At 26.0% G+C, this 19,311-nt stretch overlaps 1 protein-coding gene across 1 annotated transcript; it reads left to right on the top strand.

The window, feature by feature from the left end:
• Positions 1–4,003: 4,003 nt before the first annotated feature.
• LOC145831264 (uncharacterized) lies at positions 4,004–18,073 on the top strand. Its single transcript, XM_082938444.1, has 11 exons — positions 4,004–4,067; positions 4,554–4,712; positions 4,789–5,057; positions 5,289–5,461; positions 6,776–6,913; positions 9,964–10,094; positions 10,335–10,460; positions 14,185–14,370; positions 15,643–15,774; positions 16,289–16,412; positions 16,964–18,073. Exons 1-11 carry the CDS (start codon positions 4,014–4,016, stop codon positions 17,167–17,169), a joined length of 1,698 nt encoding a protein of 565 aa, XP_082794570.1. The 5' UTR covers positions 4,004–4,013; the 3' UTR covers positions 17,170–18,073.
• Positions 18,074–19,311: the final 1,238 nt, after the last annotated feature.

The raw sequence follows: 19,311 nt of genomic DNA, 5'->3' as shown, positions 1-19,311 counted from the left end.
AGTTTTTAGGGTTAAACGAACACTTCATACTAAGTAATTAAAATAAATTCACCACATTTTATGTTTAAAAATAAAAGATAAAAAGTAGTAAACTTATACTAGTTTATAATTATATTACATTAAAAACTTAATAATCAAAAATTGCCATTCACAAACACTTTTTACGTAATTTAAAATTATATCAGAACAGAACAAATTAAACAGTTGTTAGTTATAAACGATATTTAAACTTCTGTACTTGTAAAAAAATAAAAAGTTAATTACGAAGTTATACGTTTTACTCTCTAAATAGCTACACTGTTTATAAATAGTAAACTAGATGAATTAGAATATGTATTTTAAGGTTTTTTTTTTATTTTTTATTTTAATAATCAAAAATTTGTTATTCATAGTGATATCATATTTATTAACAGTTTTTTACGAATTTAACAATACACTTAGTTTCAACAGTATGAATCTATTTAAAAAAAGTCGTACACTTATTAGCTAGGACCTTTAAGAAGTAGTATTGTTTAAGAAACTAAAAAAAGCTTTCCCAGTCACTTATGATGATAAAGATTTTTTAGGGACAAGTTTTTTTATAAATACTTTTATATTTTGTCTTTCTTAGCAAATTTGAACTAGATATGACTGCGATAAAAAAATTAAATGCAAGTAGATCACTAAAATAAAACACTTAATTTGGAAAAAAAAAACGAACAAAAGTTAGATAACTAGCCAGTTTGTTTTTATATGTTTAGCTTTGGATTTAAAGTTTCGATACGACTTTAGTTATTTACAACAGTATAACTTAAAATCCTTACGAGCTAAAAAGGATTAAAGTATAATCAATTGCTCAAAACATCTCGGTTATTACCACCTGTTATACACCTTAAAATACCACCAGCTTTTGTTTTCTTTTCAACTTTTTTTTCAATCTCCTACCCGCATAATTACCATAAAAAATAGGAACTGAAATTTTAAACACGATTATTTTCTGTAGTAGGCAATAACTGATACTAGCTACATTCTAAGGTTTAACCTTTAACTCTACTTGACGTTATTCTAAGCTTAATTGTGTCACAATAAATTTATATTTCTGATGACAGGTAAAAAGCAATGTGTAAGTAAAAATATATAGCTTAGAAGTATAAATTACGGAATACGGATGCCTGATAAGTGATGTGATAACTACAAAACAGAGTCCAAAAAACTCTGTTCACTAATATTTTCCTAAATACAATAGTAAAAAATGTTTTGCAGTTGCCAGTTAATAATAAAGAAAACTATATTTTAACCAAATATTTACTCTTGTTCATAAAACTTATGTTTAAGTTTTTTAAGAACAAAAGTATTATACTAAAAAAAATCAAACTATATTTTATTTTCAAAAAAAAAAAAAAAAAATTATACAAGTTTTTTCGAAAGATCACATTAATAAAGTTGTTATCTTTCTCATTTACTTATACATAGATAAAAATTGAATAGTTTACTTTTCTTTTAATTACCAAACTTCTTGTTATTTAAAAAATTATAAAGCTAGTAAAGAAATCCTAAATCTATGTACTTTAATATAAATTTAGGAATTAATAGAAGAAATACTTTTGGTTTAAACAAACGGGTTTAAAGTTGAACAACATCAGAATCTTAATATTTACTTAAGTTACACAAGATTGTAAACAAAAATTACTTGTTTTTCAAGTTGTGCAAAGAATTAAGTTACTCTACACATTAAAATTTGTTTATTAATACAATTATAGATAAAATTGGTCTCTCACTATTGTTTTATCCTTTTCTATTTTTACTTTCAATCTTAGTCAGAGCTTTGTTGTATTATACGTTGATTAGAGTAACTAAATGACAACAACTGTTTTACAGATATAGAAAGGTTTGAAAAAAATTTATCTTGTGGACACATGATAATTTTTCATTCATTTACTGTGCACAGTTTTTAAAAACCTTAAAGTTAAGTTGATAAAGTTAACACTAAAATAACTTATATTTACTTATCCAAGTTTGCTTTTTTAGATTTATGCCCTGCTTTTAGTTTGATTAGATCAGGGGTCGGCAAACTGCGGCCCGCGGGCCAAATGCGGCCCTCAAAGCAAAAACTTGTGGCCCGCGAGCTACTTTTTAGCCAAAACAATACCTTTAAAAAATTAAATTATAAGTTTTGCAATAAAAACTTACATTGAGACTAATAGTTTTTTATATACTTTTTAAAAGTGCTTTTACACTATTTACTTTGTTATATTTTTTGTTTAAAATAATATTTTACTATTAATTACTATAATTCTTTTTGAATAACTGCGGCCCTCGACGACTTTTTTCTAAAAAGTGCGGCCCGCGAGGAATTTTTCTTGAGAAAATTGGCCCGCGAGTTACAAAAGGCTGCGGATCCCTGGATTAGATAGATAATAAGAGCAATAAAGTGGGGGAACTTACTTTTAATTCAACAAATGTATACATACTAAAATTGTACATACTAGGAAATATTTGAAGCTATAGTATACTGTTTATTAATCAAAAAGACCTCAAAATATGCTCAAAATATTTTGTCCTACAACCTGGTGCACGAAGAACCTATCAGTTATCTAGTCGCACACCACTTGGATACATTTTAAAGTTTTGTCCAGGACAATTATAGGCAGTAACTTCAACAACTTATAGAATTATATCAAAATTGATAAGTGATTGGCTTTGGTAAAAAAAAAGGTTATGCTTAACTTTAGGTGAGCACCAATATCAAGCTGAAATTATAATACATTTGATGTATTATTTTATTATAATTTTAGGCTGAAAATTTATGTTTTATAAATAGATGAATAAAATTTTACTTATATATCATAAACTAATAACCTTAAGTATTTAATTGCTTTTATTTTGCAATACAAAGTGGTTATATCATTACAATAATTTTTGTTGATTATGATATTGTGAAATAAAATTGATTAAATATATTAATTTAGTTCTTTCTATGTACTTATATAGCTTGTTTAAATCAAAATATTGTTTTTTTAGCCTAAAATTGTGGTTAAATAAGACATTGAATGTATTACATTTTCAGTTTGATATTGGTGCTCACCTAAAGTTAAGCATAACCAAAAAAAATATGTTAATAATTTATATAAAATAAAATGTCATTTAGTTTTCTATTAATGTAAAATAAGTGAGAGTTTATTCTAATAATAATCCATTAAGTAACTACTAGAGCATAATATCTTATAAATTTTAAAAAAGTATACCTTTATGTGAAAGTAAATTTAATAAATCTGACAAACATAGGTATGAGCTCTAACGCTAGTTTACTTTTATTTTTTTATTATATTTTCCTAAATCTTAATGTTTTCAGGCTTGCTTTATATGACAAATGGTTATGTTGCACTACTAAATTACCATGCATTGCATAGTACAAAAACTAATTTTTACTGGTAAAATAATGGATAATACATGACTGTATTCTTAAATGGCTACTTATATAGTGTAAAAAATTGTCATCAATATTATTTTGATTCTAGCAATCTTTCAAACAAAGTTATTAAGTAATAAAAGAATTTTGAATTGATTTAAAGTGGGCCAATACACAGTTCCCAAAGTGGGTCATTACAGAAATTTAGGGGGCCATGAGCAGCAAAGGGGCTAAATAGGGGCTGTGAGCAATAAAAAGGCCATAGGGGGCCATGAAGTCATAATTTGAAACTTACACTAGATATTCTGGAGTTGATGATGTAGAGCTGAAAGTAAAAGTTCTTAGGCATTTTAAATGGTATTTTTTAAGGAATCTTGTTAGAGGGGGCCACAGCTTTTAATTTCTTTAAAGGGGGCTTTTTGAAAAACAGTTTTGGAAACCCTGGTTTAAACCAATACTTCTTAACAATTGTTTTTTAACCTTTTTTTTACATTATTTCAGTTTTTCTAGTTTTGTTAAAATTTTCCTAATATAAATTTTTATTTTATTGTAGTTGTCATTTAAACCATGAAGTTAAAGTTCTATTGAAATTAAAAACTTACATTTATTAGTCTATTTAATTAATATGAATAAACCAAGAAATAGTAGTACATCATCAAAAGCATCAAATGAAACAAAAGTGCGTTTATTTGCATTATGTATTCAAGTAAAATATTGGAGTAAAATATTTTTTTTCATTATTGGTAAACAATTTTTTTTTTCTTTTTTATAATTAATAGTTGTGAACAGGATTTTAGTTAGAGACTTGTTAGATATTTTTTAGTTAATGTTTTTAAGGTTTATCATTTTAACTTTCTGCTATACACCATAGTCATTTTATTTGAATAAAAACTACTTCAATGCACTTGAAAAGAATAGATTTTTTTAATACTTTCAACAATTTAAACATTTTGATGTATCACATCAAGTTAAAGAAAAATTAAGAGTATCAAATAATTGTAAAGAAATACTTTTTGTTTGCTTGAAAAAAAATTTTTATCTTAAGAAAATGTAAAGGAATTTCATTTATAGAAATTAAAACAAGTTTTTGAGATCTTTTCATATAAAATACTTTTGAATCTAGCAAACATATTAAACAAATATAAAGTAGTACGCTATTTTTCAGATGACAACATCAAAAACAAAGCTCTGTATGAAATCAACTGAAAAAAATAATTCATCTCAAGATAGTAGAACTCTGAGATGGGTTGACACTACTTCCACTAACAGTAGAACAGTTAGTAGAAAGACCATAGAAAAGGAAAACAAAGAAATGACAAAAAAAGCTAGTTCACTTAAAAAAAAATTTTTGGTGAAATGATTTTCGAGTTTTAGTAATATTTCTATTTATATTTTTCCAGGCCAATGCAAAATTAGAAGAATGCTTAAAAGGAAGGAAAGTTTTGGACCTGAGTGAAATTGTCTTACCCACAATTAAATTTAATAGAAACGTGTATTCAGAACTACAGCACATTACTGAGTTTTATTTGTATAAAAATAAATTAAGAGCTCTACCAAGTGAAATAGGCTCTCTGTGCAATCTAAACACACTCATGTTGAATGAAAACCTGCTAATGTCTCTACCTGATTCTCTCCAAAAAATGAAAAAGTTAAAGATGCTGGACTTAAGGTTTGTACTCACAAACACATTTTATTAGACATTTTATAGTCTATTCTGTATAGCAAATTAATTTAAGCTTTAATGTATTGTTTTTTATGAAAAAAAAAAGAATATTAATACAATTAGTCAGAGAAAGATTTTTTTAACTTTAAATTATTAAGTTTTTATGTACATTTACTAAACTTTAAAAAGTTGTTAAATACTTCCAACGTATGTGTTTATAACACTTTAATGTTTCAGGCACAACAAATTTAACAACATTCCCCCAGTGGTCTACAATCTGAGGTCGTTGGAAATGATGTACTTTACATTCAACAGAATCAAGAACATTGCTCCAGCAATATCCAACCTGGTGAACCTCAGACACATGAATTTTAAACGAAATAAACTGGAGACAATACCAGCAGAAATAGGTAACTTTGGTAGTTTGGGTTTTTAAAGCAAAGTATGTTCATTATTGTATACCATATTTATTCTTTTAATCAACTGTTAGTATTGCATTCATAACCATATTTAATGTTTTTATAAACTTGCAAAGTAACAACAATTGACTATAAAGTTTAATTTAAAAAGATTTGAAGTAATAAACAAATACTTTTTATTATGACTAACTATTGATTTGTAAACTTTGATTAGAGTCTTAATTCAATAGTTTTAAAAATGTCCTAAATATTTAGTATAAAGAAAAGATTAAGATTTTTTATGACCATAACTAACAAGAATAATTCAACTGGTTTAAAAATTGCATGAAGAATGTGTTAAATTTTTTAATTCTATAAAAGTAGTTATTAGTTAAGAAAAACAATTTTTGTTTAATTTAGCACTTGTAACTTTTATTATATATGGTAAAGTTGGAAAAATTCTAAAAACCTTGATTTTTTATAGAAGTGTATAATTGCAATGTTTCTACAATAAAAAAAACTTCTTGCATAGTTAATTGTATTAGTAAGTTATTAAATGTAAATTAGTTTCAACAAGAATTATAATAAGTTTTATTAGATTTATTCAAAGTGTTGTTGTTCCTTTTTTTATAACATGTTTTTCGACATATAAAAAAAGTTTGTAACACTTTAAAAATGATGTTAAATTTTTGGGGTACAAAGTTTAGATAAAAGATATCTACAAATACGTTGCATTTTTTGTTTAAACTCATTATGAGGTATCCATTATCAAGCTTTAATACATGTTAATATTATATTTTATAGCTTAGTTAAACACAGCAGTAGTTAAAGAGTGTGTTTTGAAAAAATTTCTACTTTAATAAAAAATGCAATGTATTTGTTTATATTTTTTATTTAAAAATGATATTACTGTGTCTGTAAATTCTCAAACTTTTGATTTTTATTGTGTAATTTTTTTAGCCCAAAAAAGAAGATACATTGTTTGAATATAATATTCACATATACTGTTAGATAAGTTAATGTTGTATAACTAATTTTTAGGTTCTTGTAATGTATTACATTTGTAGTTGTAATATTTAATTAGTTTAATGAATGGAAATAGTTTTTTGTATTAAAAATACACATTTTCTGTCCAGATGGTGTTTTTGGTTTATTAATTTACTACATCTTACTAAAGTTTAATAACCAACAATGTATTGTATACAAACGGCTAATGACTTTGATAACAAAGTGTTATTAAAACACTTTTAATTTTTCCCCAAAAACGGAATAAAAAAAAAAGTTATAAGTTTTTCCATAATTTTTTAAAGCTTATTATCAATGCAGGAAAATTGAAGCAGCTGGTGCTGGTTGATCTTTCATGCAATGACATCAAGGAGGTGCCAGGTGAAATTGGTGAATGCAACCAGGTAACTTCCCTCGATCTCACCCACAACCACCTCTCCACCATACCTGACTCAATAGGTTTGACATTTTCACGCAATAAGCTTACATTTCTTCTTTTTTTAAAACTTTTATTGATTTTTCCTCGAAGCTATCGTTTAAATTGTTTACATGCTCTTTAAAGTAAGGCATATATATGTACTTCAAAGGGTTTATAAAGTTTGTTTTTAATTTAAACAATCATTAATTAATTATATATATAAGTCTTGTGTAGTTTTATAAAGCTACATGATTGCTCTTGTTGTTTTAAAAATTGCAAAACATTGGTTATTGTTTTTAATTGTTATTTTTTTAAACTTTTATGTTCAATCTAAAAAGTGAAAAATTGTAAATATTTAAAAGTTTACTAGATGTTATATTTTTTATGTAGGTTTATTTTTTATATTATAAATTTTGCTATTCTATCTTATAAATCAAGAAACTCAAGTTTCTTCAGAAATTTTTCGTGTGTACCAGCTAGGGCTTAAAAACTAAAAATTATCATTTTCTTAAATAAATTACGTTTTTATGGTTGCATAATGAAAATTAAGCTTTTTCACTTGATTGCACGGTTGCCGTTTATAAAAGTACAGAAAATTTTATTCTCAAAAATTGGCAGTAGATTTTAGTGGAATGGTCAGTTTTTTAAATGATTTTCATTTTTTCAAAAGTATAAAACAACTTTAAAACAAATCATTTTAGATGTTCTTTTATAATACTTTATTTATTGTCACTACCTTTTGCTTTTAGTACATTTTTATGCATTAAAAAAACTGTGATTAGTTTATTTTTATAACTTTATTAATTTGATATTGTACTTAGTATCCACATACGATAGTTTTTGCTAATAAAGAAGTTCTGATTTGAAATATGTTATTCTGCAGTTAAAAAGTAAAGAAAAAACTTTTTTCCATTATAGATTAAAAAATAAAATTTTGATAATTGGAAACTGTTAAGATCAAATATAACACTTTCAGGTTAAATCAATATTTTTAAGTTTTTTTTAATAATCTTTTTCAGTTTTATGTTAAACTTCTTACAAACTAAAAGTTTTACTAATACAAAGAATTTTACGTTCTTATTAAAAAAAATCTAAGCTGCTTATGCTAACACCAGTACATTAAGAATATAATGCTTGTATGTAACAATGAAGACTTAGAAAAAATATATGTTTTAAACAGTTATAAAATAAGATTTTTTATCTAAAAAACCATTAAAAAAACTGACAACATCGATTTCGTTTTATATAAGCTTAAATGAGTTCTTTTTACATAACAAAAAAGTTCTGAAACTAAATTAGTTGGGAAATAAATGTCTTACTAAAAATTTCAGTGTTTTGTTTAATCTGTTTCTGTTTTTTATTAAAATAATTACATTTTTAGCTTTTATTACATAAAAATATAGCATTAGATTTAAATTGTAAAAAAAATGAAGTTTTTAAACTTACGCTTTTATTTTGAATTAAGTGAATTATCTAATTTTTATTCTTTAAAGGGCTTTTGGCAATGATAAAACGTATGAAGTATATCATTACATTTATATCATCATCATAACTACTATTTGTGTAATATAAAATTTCTGAAGTTATAAATGTTTATTTTTAAGTAAATAAAAGTTTATATTTCACTTGGTAATTAATAGCTGCTTTAATTACCATTTATAATATGGCAAAATATGCACATTTTCACATCATAAATTTTCCAACTCGTTTCACTTTTATTAAAATACCATGTATATATTTTTGATTATTTCCATTTTTACTTTATACCAGCGTAGTTTTTTTAACGAACGAATTATATTAATCCCTGCAAACATTTTCAATAAAAATCAATAATCTGTTGTTTTACTTATCAACGCGTGCGCGCATGAAATATCAGGTAAACAGTCGCAGTGCTTTTTGTATTACTTTCATTACGGCTCGCTTAGGGCTAGTAGTCACAATTGAAGCTGCTGCTGAAGATTATTTTGAAAGAGCAAGCATCAATCGTACCACCTGCTTTAATTCGCAATCAAATGTCGAAAGTGGTCTTTTTGCGCAATCTAATTATGCAATTGCTGATGGCTGCTTAATTACTTTTGCGCACTTGTTGTTTTGCTTCTGCTTGCTTGTTTAACTGAAATAGAAGTTGAAGTTGATTTGTTAAGTTTTATTTTTTTTTGCATCATACTTGTTATTCTATTATGTATAAAGTGATTAAAAATGTAACTTTTAGTTCCTAAAATATATTTATTTAATGTTACTTTCTATAATTTTTTTATTAATACTTTTATTATTTATATGTATATATATATATATAATTTAGAATTATAATATTAGTTAAATGATGATTTGTGTAATAATCAAATATAGAAAGCATTAATAAGTTTGAATGTTTTTAGTAGATTTTGTTCAAAGTACTATTTACACTGAAAATGTTTATATGTTTTAATTCTTATATGAAAATATGTTTTTATCTTTATTTCATAATTTGCGTTCTAGGTCTGCCATAAGATTTAAGCAACTAGAATAAAAATTCAAATCACTCTCTTATTTTTTGATCTGTTTTTGATTTGAAATATCATTGAATTTAATGATAGTAAAACATGTTCATTAGTCAATATTTTTTTCTGATTTTCGTTTATATAAGAACAAGTATATTAAAATAATAAATGTTAATCCTGTGCCTAAAGTCCTTTAATTATGTCACTGTAATTGTTTGGTGAAATCTTGATATTCATAATACATAATACAGGGTTGCAAAAAACCTGGAATTTAACAATTTAAGCAAAAGTAAAGTGGAAAAACCTGAGTTTTTAAACAATCATGAGTAATAATAAAATTATAATGAAAATAGTAAAATTTTTATTAGATACGAAAAGTCTATCATTTACAATACTTTTTTTTGGTATCCTTTATTTTTTATAATGAAAACAAGTTTAAAGAAGCATTACTGTATTTTTTCAAAATTTTTATACTAATTAAACATTTTTTACCTTGCATTTACTTAATATTACAAAATAATTTGCGGATTACAAAATAATTTGTATTTTTGATATTAATTTCACGTCAATGTACCCATTTTTGGCTTGTTTACAACAACAAAAATTCTCAGGAAACTTGAAAAAGCTGACAAAGCTGGGGTTGAAGTACAACAAGCTCAAGTGCCTGCCCCCAAGCCTGAAGAACTGCGTGCTCATCAAGGACCTGAACATTGAAAATAACCAGAACAGATCGCTGCCCGATGTCAGTTTGATGTTTATTAGATAGTAATTAAAGTCGACTGAATTAAAAAATATTTAGTTTTTGATAAACTAGTTTATATTATTATAATAATTCAAAAATTGTTGTGGAATTAAACTACAGTTAATAGAAAAAAAATAAAATAAAAATCAGTTTAACTTTTTGGTTCTTAAATTTTATTACTTTTTGCAATAAATATGCAGACTATAATATATCTTTTTTTTTAACTTTTCCAACATACAGGGAATGCTGAACAACCTGAGCAACCTTCAGTTTCTCACGTTGTCGAGAAACGAGTTCACGTGCTACCCCGTCGGCAGCTCCTCCCAATTCACAGCCCTCCGCTCGCTAAACATGGACTACAACGAGGTATTGTGTTACATTTTTTAGTACATTTTTAAAAGTGTTCTTTACACTAAGTTCTTTGTTTGTTTTATTTGCTATAACACAATATGTTTTTATCTTTATTGCATAAATTGCTTTCAACTTTAATAATATATATTTTTTATTACACTCAACATGGACTACAACGAGGTATTAAGTTGTTTACGCTCTAGTTTTAATTTTTTGTGTTACTCGAACAAAAGCAGATGTATTCGAGTTAAGCCGTTTAAAACGAGGTATCAATGAGTGATTTCCACTTTAGTTTTTATCTCCAAACTTTTTTGTAACTCGAATAGAAGCAGATGTGTTATCCATCCTTGGGTTTTCAAGGAGTTTTTTATTTATCTTACGCCAATTCGCTGAAAAACAGCTTGAAAACAAACTTCGTTTAAATAGTTTTATTTGTCTGAGGAACTATTTTTTAAGAATATACTTTTTTGTGAATATTCGTATTAACAAAAAGTATCCTAATAAAAACTAAACAAAAGCCGTATTTGATAATCATCGTGTTCAAGCTACTAATACTTACCGGAATTTTTGAGTGCATCACCTCTTAAAAAATATTAATATTATTGTTTCAGCTTTTTAACTAATTTTCTGCTTCCGTTTCTGTCTTTGTTTGAGCGTATTTAACTTGCGAATGTTATGTAAGTTATGACTATTTTGAGCAATAATAAGTAGCGAAAATCCACAAATCGATTTGTTGCAAGCCATGTCAATCTCTATCTAGCAGCATTGGTTTTTTTTAGAGATTTTTTATAAACGAATTTATTAAAGTCGCAATTCTGTTTAATGCGGTTTCTATAAATTGCTATTTTATTAAGCGGTTGTAAAGCTACTTTGTTTTCTCTATGGCGGCGTTAAAAAACTGCATGTGTAGCATTCAATTCGTGTCTTTTGAAATAAAGCTGAATATATTTTAACTAGTTTTTATTTTTGAATTATATATTCATAAATTTTATGTTTTTAAATAAAAATATTATAAATAAAAGTTCATAATAAAACTGTTTCAATGATAAAATCAATTAACTTTTTAATTTTTAACTTTAGTTTTGTAAACATTGGTATAATTTTTTTGACTATAAATAAAGAATCTATTTTTATCTAATCAATAATGTTTTATTTATTTATAAATTTTTTGGTTTTATATTATATGCCTTTAGATTGTTTTTTTTTTACTTTTAATTAGATAAGCTTTGCTTCAGCTTTTTTTTTCACATAAGAAAATGCTTTCTTAAAACCTCGGCCAGAATTTTCAAAACACTTACAATGATATGTTTTTCTCAATTTTTTATAAATTTCATGAAAACCTCATACAACTTGTTCTCGTGTCAGTATTCAAAAAAAAATATTACAGTTTATTTTTAACTTTATAGTGATATTTTCAAGTTGAAGGAAATGTTTTAATTTGCTACAAAAAATTCTAATAATTTGTAAAGCTAGTTTTTTACGTTCGTTTGAAACTTTTTTGTCATCATTGCACAACAGTCTAGTTTCACATTATGCCTGTAAAGTGTTTGTAAAGATGCGTGTACACAATTCTTGCTACTAAATTCCATGCGTATATATTTACGTCACCAAGTTTCAGTAGACATTTTTGCGATTATATGAAAAACTTCTTTTAAGTTGTTTAAAGTTGAAAAAGTTGTACCATTTTAAATAACATGTTGCATATAATTTTTAAGAAATTTTAGTTGTTTTTAAGTTAATATTTTCTTTCGGATTAGTAGTAAAAAACTGACAATATTTTTTGTTCTTTTAGCATGGCTTTTTAAAGGTTCTATTATTGATATTTGATAACTTAAATTTTACAAATTAAAAATTTTTAAAGTATAGAGCAAATATTTTTAGATCTTTTTTTGTTTTTTGATAGTGTAGCTGTTTAGACCAAATGTATGTCTGAACCTTGTTTATTGCACTTTATAAAGTATCTATTAAAGCAATAAAGTTCATGAAAGTTGAAAATTTTACGTAAATACAAATTTAACCTTAAGAACAAAGTAAGTAAAAGAGAAGTATTAACGTTGGTAATGAAACGGAAATTTTATAAGTAATTAAACTATTGATTCAAAAAGCTCCGTTTTAAAGCCTTTAAACTAAACACCTTTTGCTAGCGGGTGTATTACACAATTATTTACGTACTTGTGGTAGGAAAAAGACCAATAAATGATTTGGCTTGTTTACATTTGACACTGGTATAACTTATTGTTTCCTTTCCGGAACAAGTTGTTATTTTTTACTTGTATAAATTAGTTTTTGTTTTTTGTGTGTTTTACAAATGACTTTCACAAAACTATCTAATTTTTTTCATCATTTTGTTTTTCTTCAAAAATAATTGATACTTTCAGGGTTTTACGTTTCGTAATGGCATTTAAAGTAAAATATTTCTTTTAACCATACAAATAATTTTAACTAGATCGTGTATCAAACAAAACATTTTTATCTTTTAAGTAGATAAACTTAAACATTATCTTGTAGAAAAACAATTAAATCTGTTTTAGTTTGACCGACCTGTTTTTAACTTAATAAATATTTTACAACTCGAATTACTTTTTTGTTTTTAATTATTTATTCTTGTTGTAATTTTTCTTTTACTTGTGTTTAGTAAATGTTACTTTAGTGCTGAAACAAAAACAAAACCAATGCTAAATAACATAAAATTACTATTAGACATATAAAAAAAATTTGAATATTTTGTAAATCATTCACGTATTTGATTATTAAATTAAAACTTACTAGAAATAAAAAGTATAGTTTAAAAAAAAACTAATGAAGAGCAGACACATTCATTTAAAAAAAGTCTGTAATATTTGTAAATCGTAGAAGTGTTGTAAAAGTACAGTTATATTTAATTATAACTGAAGAAGAAAAAGTGAAGGGAACTTTTTTTTAAACTTCAAGATTAAAATATATTACTTGAGGATTATTTTTTAAAGCAGAACTTTAAATTTATAAAATATTGGTTGAAAATGTTTGTATTGTCTGATGAACGCTATTTAAAAAACTAATTAAATGTTTTAAAATGAAATATTTTATGTGTATAGCTGTTATAGGCAATTTTCTAATAAAATTGATTAACAAGTTTTTTGATATGTTTAACAATTAAAAACATTTATTTGCTTTTATATGTGACTAAAATAATACACTTAATTTTTTTTTTGTACTTATATACTATCTAAAATAAAAGTTCTAAAGTTAAGAAATATAGATTAGATCTCTACAAATTCTTTTTTATTCTTTGAAAATGTAGCTGTTTATAACAAAAGTTGTTTAAGCTTTTTTTTTTGAACTTTTTATTGATATTAAGAAATATTTTTTAGTTTATTATTTAAATTTACAATTTTAAATTTCGTGTATAATGAACCAACTGGTGAAACTAAACTATCTACAAACAGTTACACAACAGTGACATTTTAATTTGATCAATGTGCAGAAAACGCGAATAGTTAATACAATAATAATACCAAAAAAAATTTACGCGGTATTTTTTTTAATCCAACTGACATATGTTTCTGTGCGTTAAACGAGTTAACACAATTCGACGGATTTATCAAGATCCAAAAATACGCGGAAATAATTGTTCTTATTAAAAATTCCAGCCATCCTAGCGAACTTGCTTCAAATACTTTAGGGTTTTATTAACAAACGGTCAGCTCGGAGTTTTGAATATTTATAACAGTTGTATAAACAATATTTAATCAAACAACAGATAACGCGAATTCCGTACGAGGTGTTCTCGCAAGCCAGGCAGTTGAGCAAGCTGAGCATGCAGAACAACAAGTTGACCGCGCTGCCGTTGGACATTTGCTCGTGGCAATCCATGGCCGAGCTCCACTTCAACCACAACCAACTGACCAGGCTGCCCGACGAAATTTGCAAGCTCGAGTCGTTGCAGGTCGGTTTGAAAAACAAACAGGGTTGCCTCTTGTTTGGCTTGATATAGAAAATAACTCGTTAAAGTCACATGGGGGTCCACCTTGATTTTTTAGAATTTGATGGTATTTTGTAGAGTTCGATAAGAGCTGTCAGGAACTTTTAACTGCTTAAAAAATTCAAAGTAATTTTTGAGAAATGAGAGATCAAAGACGGTGACCGCAATAGGTTCCTTAAGAAAGTGCAAACCAAAAACACAATAAAAGACTACTTAATCTAGAAATCTATCTCTTTCTTCAATTTTTAACAGTATTCCTCAAGTTTTCTCAGTAAGTCCATTACTAGCAGTAATCGGTTCAATGCAGAAACTTTCTAAATTTTATTAAAACCCAACTTTTTGCTTCATTTTTTGTCTTAAGTATTTATTTTAAAATTTTAAACTCAACATTCAAAATCTTTTAAATTATTTAAGGAATGTTTCCTGAAAATATGAGGCATATACCTTAAAAAATAAAGGAGAAATTAGATTTTTAGTGAATTTTTAAATTTCTGAAAAATTTGACGGTGAAAAAATTGCGGTCCATACGTTTTTATTGAAAACTTTTTACGAATACTTCTATACCTCAACAAAAAAAAAAAGAAAATTCTTTAAAAAAAAAGTTTGTAGTTTATTCTTTAAACTTTCATATAAGAGCCAATGTTATTTTTTGTAAAATAGAATTTAATTTCTGTATGACCTTAATATAAGTTCGAATCATTAAAAGTTAATTTAATGTAACAGTGGTCACTCGGGCTTATTTGAAAAAAGTTTTAAAACTAGTTTTAATTTTCAAAACGTTAGCTGGTTTTTGATGTAGTTAAGATTGATTTGAACTGATACTTTTTTGAACTATTTTTACTACTCATCAAATTTTCACTGTACATTATTTTCTATGCACGTTACTGTGCACAATCGAGAAACTCTGCAACTGAGTAAAATTTAAAATACTTTAATTTTCCCAAAAACTTTAGTTATTTTTTCCTTCAAAGAGTGTAAATGGTGTTGAAAAATGCAAACAATACATCTATATAACGGCATTAAAAATAAAGCTGTAAATTTTATAAATATACTTTAAACCGAAACTGTTTAAACACTTAATTCATTCTTTTAAACTTTACTCTTATTATTCCCTATCAAAAGCTTTCTCCGTGTCTCATTGGAATTTTAAGCCAATCTACCTCGACCAAGTTACTTTTTTAGTTTTTATCTAATAAAAGATGATTCAAGTAGTTTCCAATTGAAATAAATTCACAGGTCCTCCACGCCAACAACAACCAACTGAAGAGGGTTCCAAACGGGATCGGGAACCTGAAAAACCTGCAGTCGTTAGACCTGGAGGGCAACCAACTTGAATTTCTGCCCGACGGAATCGAGCACTTGTCGCAAGTTAGTTTTCAATTAATTAATTTTGATTAAATGAATATTTTTTTTTTAACTTGATGATTATCATTTAATTAGTTAATTGATTTTTGAATTAATTTTGCACATTTTTTAGATATTTGTACACTGCGACAGACAACGTTAAAAACAGTTTATAAAGTTTTAATGAGAAAAAATACTCCTCTAACCGGTTTTTTGAAATACACTTGTTCTTTTTTAAACATACGGTCAAAAATCAAAGTTTTTGTCTAAACAGTAACCTATTTAAATTTAGCGGGTAGGTGTCGGAAGTGCACGGAGCTCACTTTTCAAGAACCGAAACTTTTATAATTAAAAAAGTCCAGTTTTAAAATAAATTAGCAAACTATTTTTTTTCTGGTGAATAAAAAAACGTTTTGGGATTGTTTTGTTATAAAAGCTCTTATTTAGAACTTTTAAATTGTGCATTTGTGACCCGTTCCCCAATTACTTATACGAACTTACCAACTCTTCCAAACAGTCGTTTACGTTTTTCTTTCAGCTGTTGACACTGAAAGTGCAGAACAACCAGCTGACCAGTTTGCCGTGCGGGCTGGGAAAGTTGACCAAACTCACCAAGCTCGAGTGCGGGGAGAACCAGCTGAAGGACCTTCCGCCTGAAATTGGTGCGTTTGCTGTTAAAAGTTGTGAAAAGTTCTTTTCTGCGTAGTAATTTTGAGTAGTTTAACTTAGATTCCGTAAATCTTTGAATCATATCCAGCTATTTTTTTCGATAAATAAATCAGCTTTTACTATTGATTGACCAACAAAACATTAATTTACGGTTCTCAATTAGACTTTTTCAAAAGGATTCAGTTTATATAAAAACTCAACACTCACAGAAAATTTTGAACTTTGAATATTGTAATAATTATAAGTCAATATTATATGTGATATCTAAAGTTCTTCAAAAGTAAAAAAGTCTACTTCGCATATAGCCATATTTCTAACGCTGATAACTAATTTGTTCAGGTAACTTGCGTTTGAAAATATTTATATTTCAACATTGATTGGTAAACACACATTTTATAAAATACTCTACTATAAAAAATCGACAAAGTCCTACTATCTACTAAAGTTTAATATTTAGAAACAAAAAAAAAAAAAAAAACTATGCCATATAATTAAATTTATTCGAAGTTTTAACTCCTTTATATAAACGTGCAATTTAACACAGGAAACTTGTGCAGCTTGAAGGAGTTGTACGTCAACAGCAACCCGCTCGACTCGCTTCCCTTCGAGCTGGCCCTGTGCTCCAAACTGGCCCTCATGTCCATAGAGTCGTGCCCGCTGTCGCACATTCCGTCCATGGCGGTCCAGGGAGGGCCGAGCATGATCATGCACTACCTGCGCGTCCACGGCCCCTACCGCAACGTCGCCTGATTGTGACGTCACAGTTGTGAGATTTGTGACGTTACAGTTGTCGCAGCACTGCCGGAATTTTTGATGTTGAAATATCGTCCCACACAGTTGAGTTGCATAAAAATTAACATGAAGTTATTTTTTAATCTTTTACTTTTGTCTCTTTATTTCAAAGCAAAGATAAGAAATTATATACTGTTGATAATGAAAACATAATATAAATTAGTTTCAGTATTTTTTAATTTACATTTACGTTGTTAACTGAAAAACTTACTTTTTATTTTGAGTATTTCGTATCTATTTTCAAATCCAAAATAACAAATAATGAATGAGAAAAGTATTTAATAAACAGTTAATTTAAACTAATTTCCGTGGTTTATTTCTTAAACTTTTCAATTCTTTCAGTACAAATAGATAATAATTTGATGTGTCTAGTTCAATGCTATCCGAAGTTTTTCCACTATAAATTAATATACTTAAATATAAAAAAAAAACACTATCAATGCTTGTAAAACTTTAAATTATTTATAAGTACAAGTTTGCAGCTTCTAAATTATTGAATTTAAAGATAAACAAATATATACATGGTTTCTAGTGAACATGGTAATCTTAATATTTGTGAGTTGTTTTTTTTTATCAAGTTACACTGTATAAGTAAAGGGATTTAAAAGCTTTGTACTTAAAAAAATTATACCATTTAAGGAAAATATAATCTGTTTATCCGTATACATTCAAGTTCTTTTTTTTTTAATTTTTAGCCAATAAAAAGAAAATTTTTTCATTACTCTCTTGTAACAATCAATAACTTATAAAAAACAGTGTATATCAACTTTAAATTTTATTTTGTTTAATTTAAAACTATTTTGTAAACTTAAAGGATGTAAGTTTGATCTTACCATAGTATTGTTTAGAGTTTTTATATTTTCCCTTGTACAAATTTAATTACTGTATCGTGTTTAGTCATTTGACTTTTACTTTCATTGAAAAAAAGTTTATTTTTTGATAGAAAACATTGTTTAAAAATGCCTTAGCTATTGGATTCGTTTTACTTGTTTTGAGAAAAATACTTCGTTAATTTCCATCCATAATTAAGCACTCTATTAAAAGAATTAATGCAAAAAGTTTTCTAAATTTATTTGGTTAATAATCAATATTGTGTTTAAGAAAACATATCATTACTCGAATTAACTATAAAATTATGTTAACTTTTTTATCTTCAAATTGTACACAAAGGCATGTTTTACAGTACTAGTTTTGTAAGATTTAGTTATTCTGATATGTTAATACTAAACAATTTTGTTAATGTGCACATTTTATAACAACTTTTGAATCAAATTGTTCATTAATATACAAAATTTATAACGTTATTAACTATGGTTAACTTTAGTTTGTTTTACAAAAACACTAAGCTGTATTTTTGGAGATACAGGCATATTTTTTATTTAGTTGATAAATCATGAAGTTTATAGCAAGTTTTTGTGTTTGAATTATGTGTTTTGTTTAAAATAAACTTGGCGTCAACTTATAGTTTTTTATTAAGTTTAACGTTATATTGTATAAAAAGTATACTTACTTTAAACTGTACATATAATTTAATTGCTAGTTGTATCTAAAAACAAACTCATTTTTAAGTTGCTTTATTATTATAGATTGTTATGTGTTTCAACTAATTGAGAACAAACAATAGTGTAAACTTTAAACTAATAATTTAACTTACATTAACTTATTCAGGGTCAATACGCATAGAGCTAAGTCAGTTTTTTAGACAAAATTGGCAAAGTGTCAGTTTTTGTCAGTTCCTTTTTAAAAGGTTGTGATTTATTCAAAAAGAGAAAAAAATAAGTATTTTTGAGTAAGTTATTAAATTATGAATTTATTTTTTGGTAAAATTTTTTAGTATTTTTTTTACTAAAACTAAGACATTATTAGCGAAATGTCAGGATTTGTTAGTACCTTAAAAGTTTCTGACACCATCAATAAAATTTAAAAATCATTTTGTTTTTTGAAAAGATAATTAAATTGTAAATTTTTTTAAACAAACATTTGGTATTTGTAATCTTCAAACAAGGAAGTATTGACAAAATGTAAGGATTTTTCAATACAAATGCCGGGAAGTTACTAAATTTCTAAATGAGTTTACAAAATCAGTTTGTTTCGTTTGAA

The sequence above is a fragment of the Thalia democratica genome, chromosome 3, assembly GCF_965202585.1.
Source record: "Thalia democratica chromosome 3, ktThaDemo2.hap1.1, whole genome shotgun sequence".
NCBI classification, from domain to species: domain Eukaryota; kingdom Metazoa; phylum Chordata; class Thaliacea; order Salpida; family Salpidae; genus Thalia; species Thalia democratica.
The sequence above is the reverse complement of the archived record's forward strand: the minus strand, read 5'-3'. Positions and strand labels throughout refer to the sequence as shown.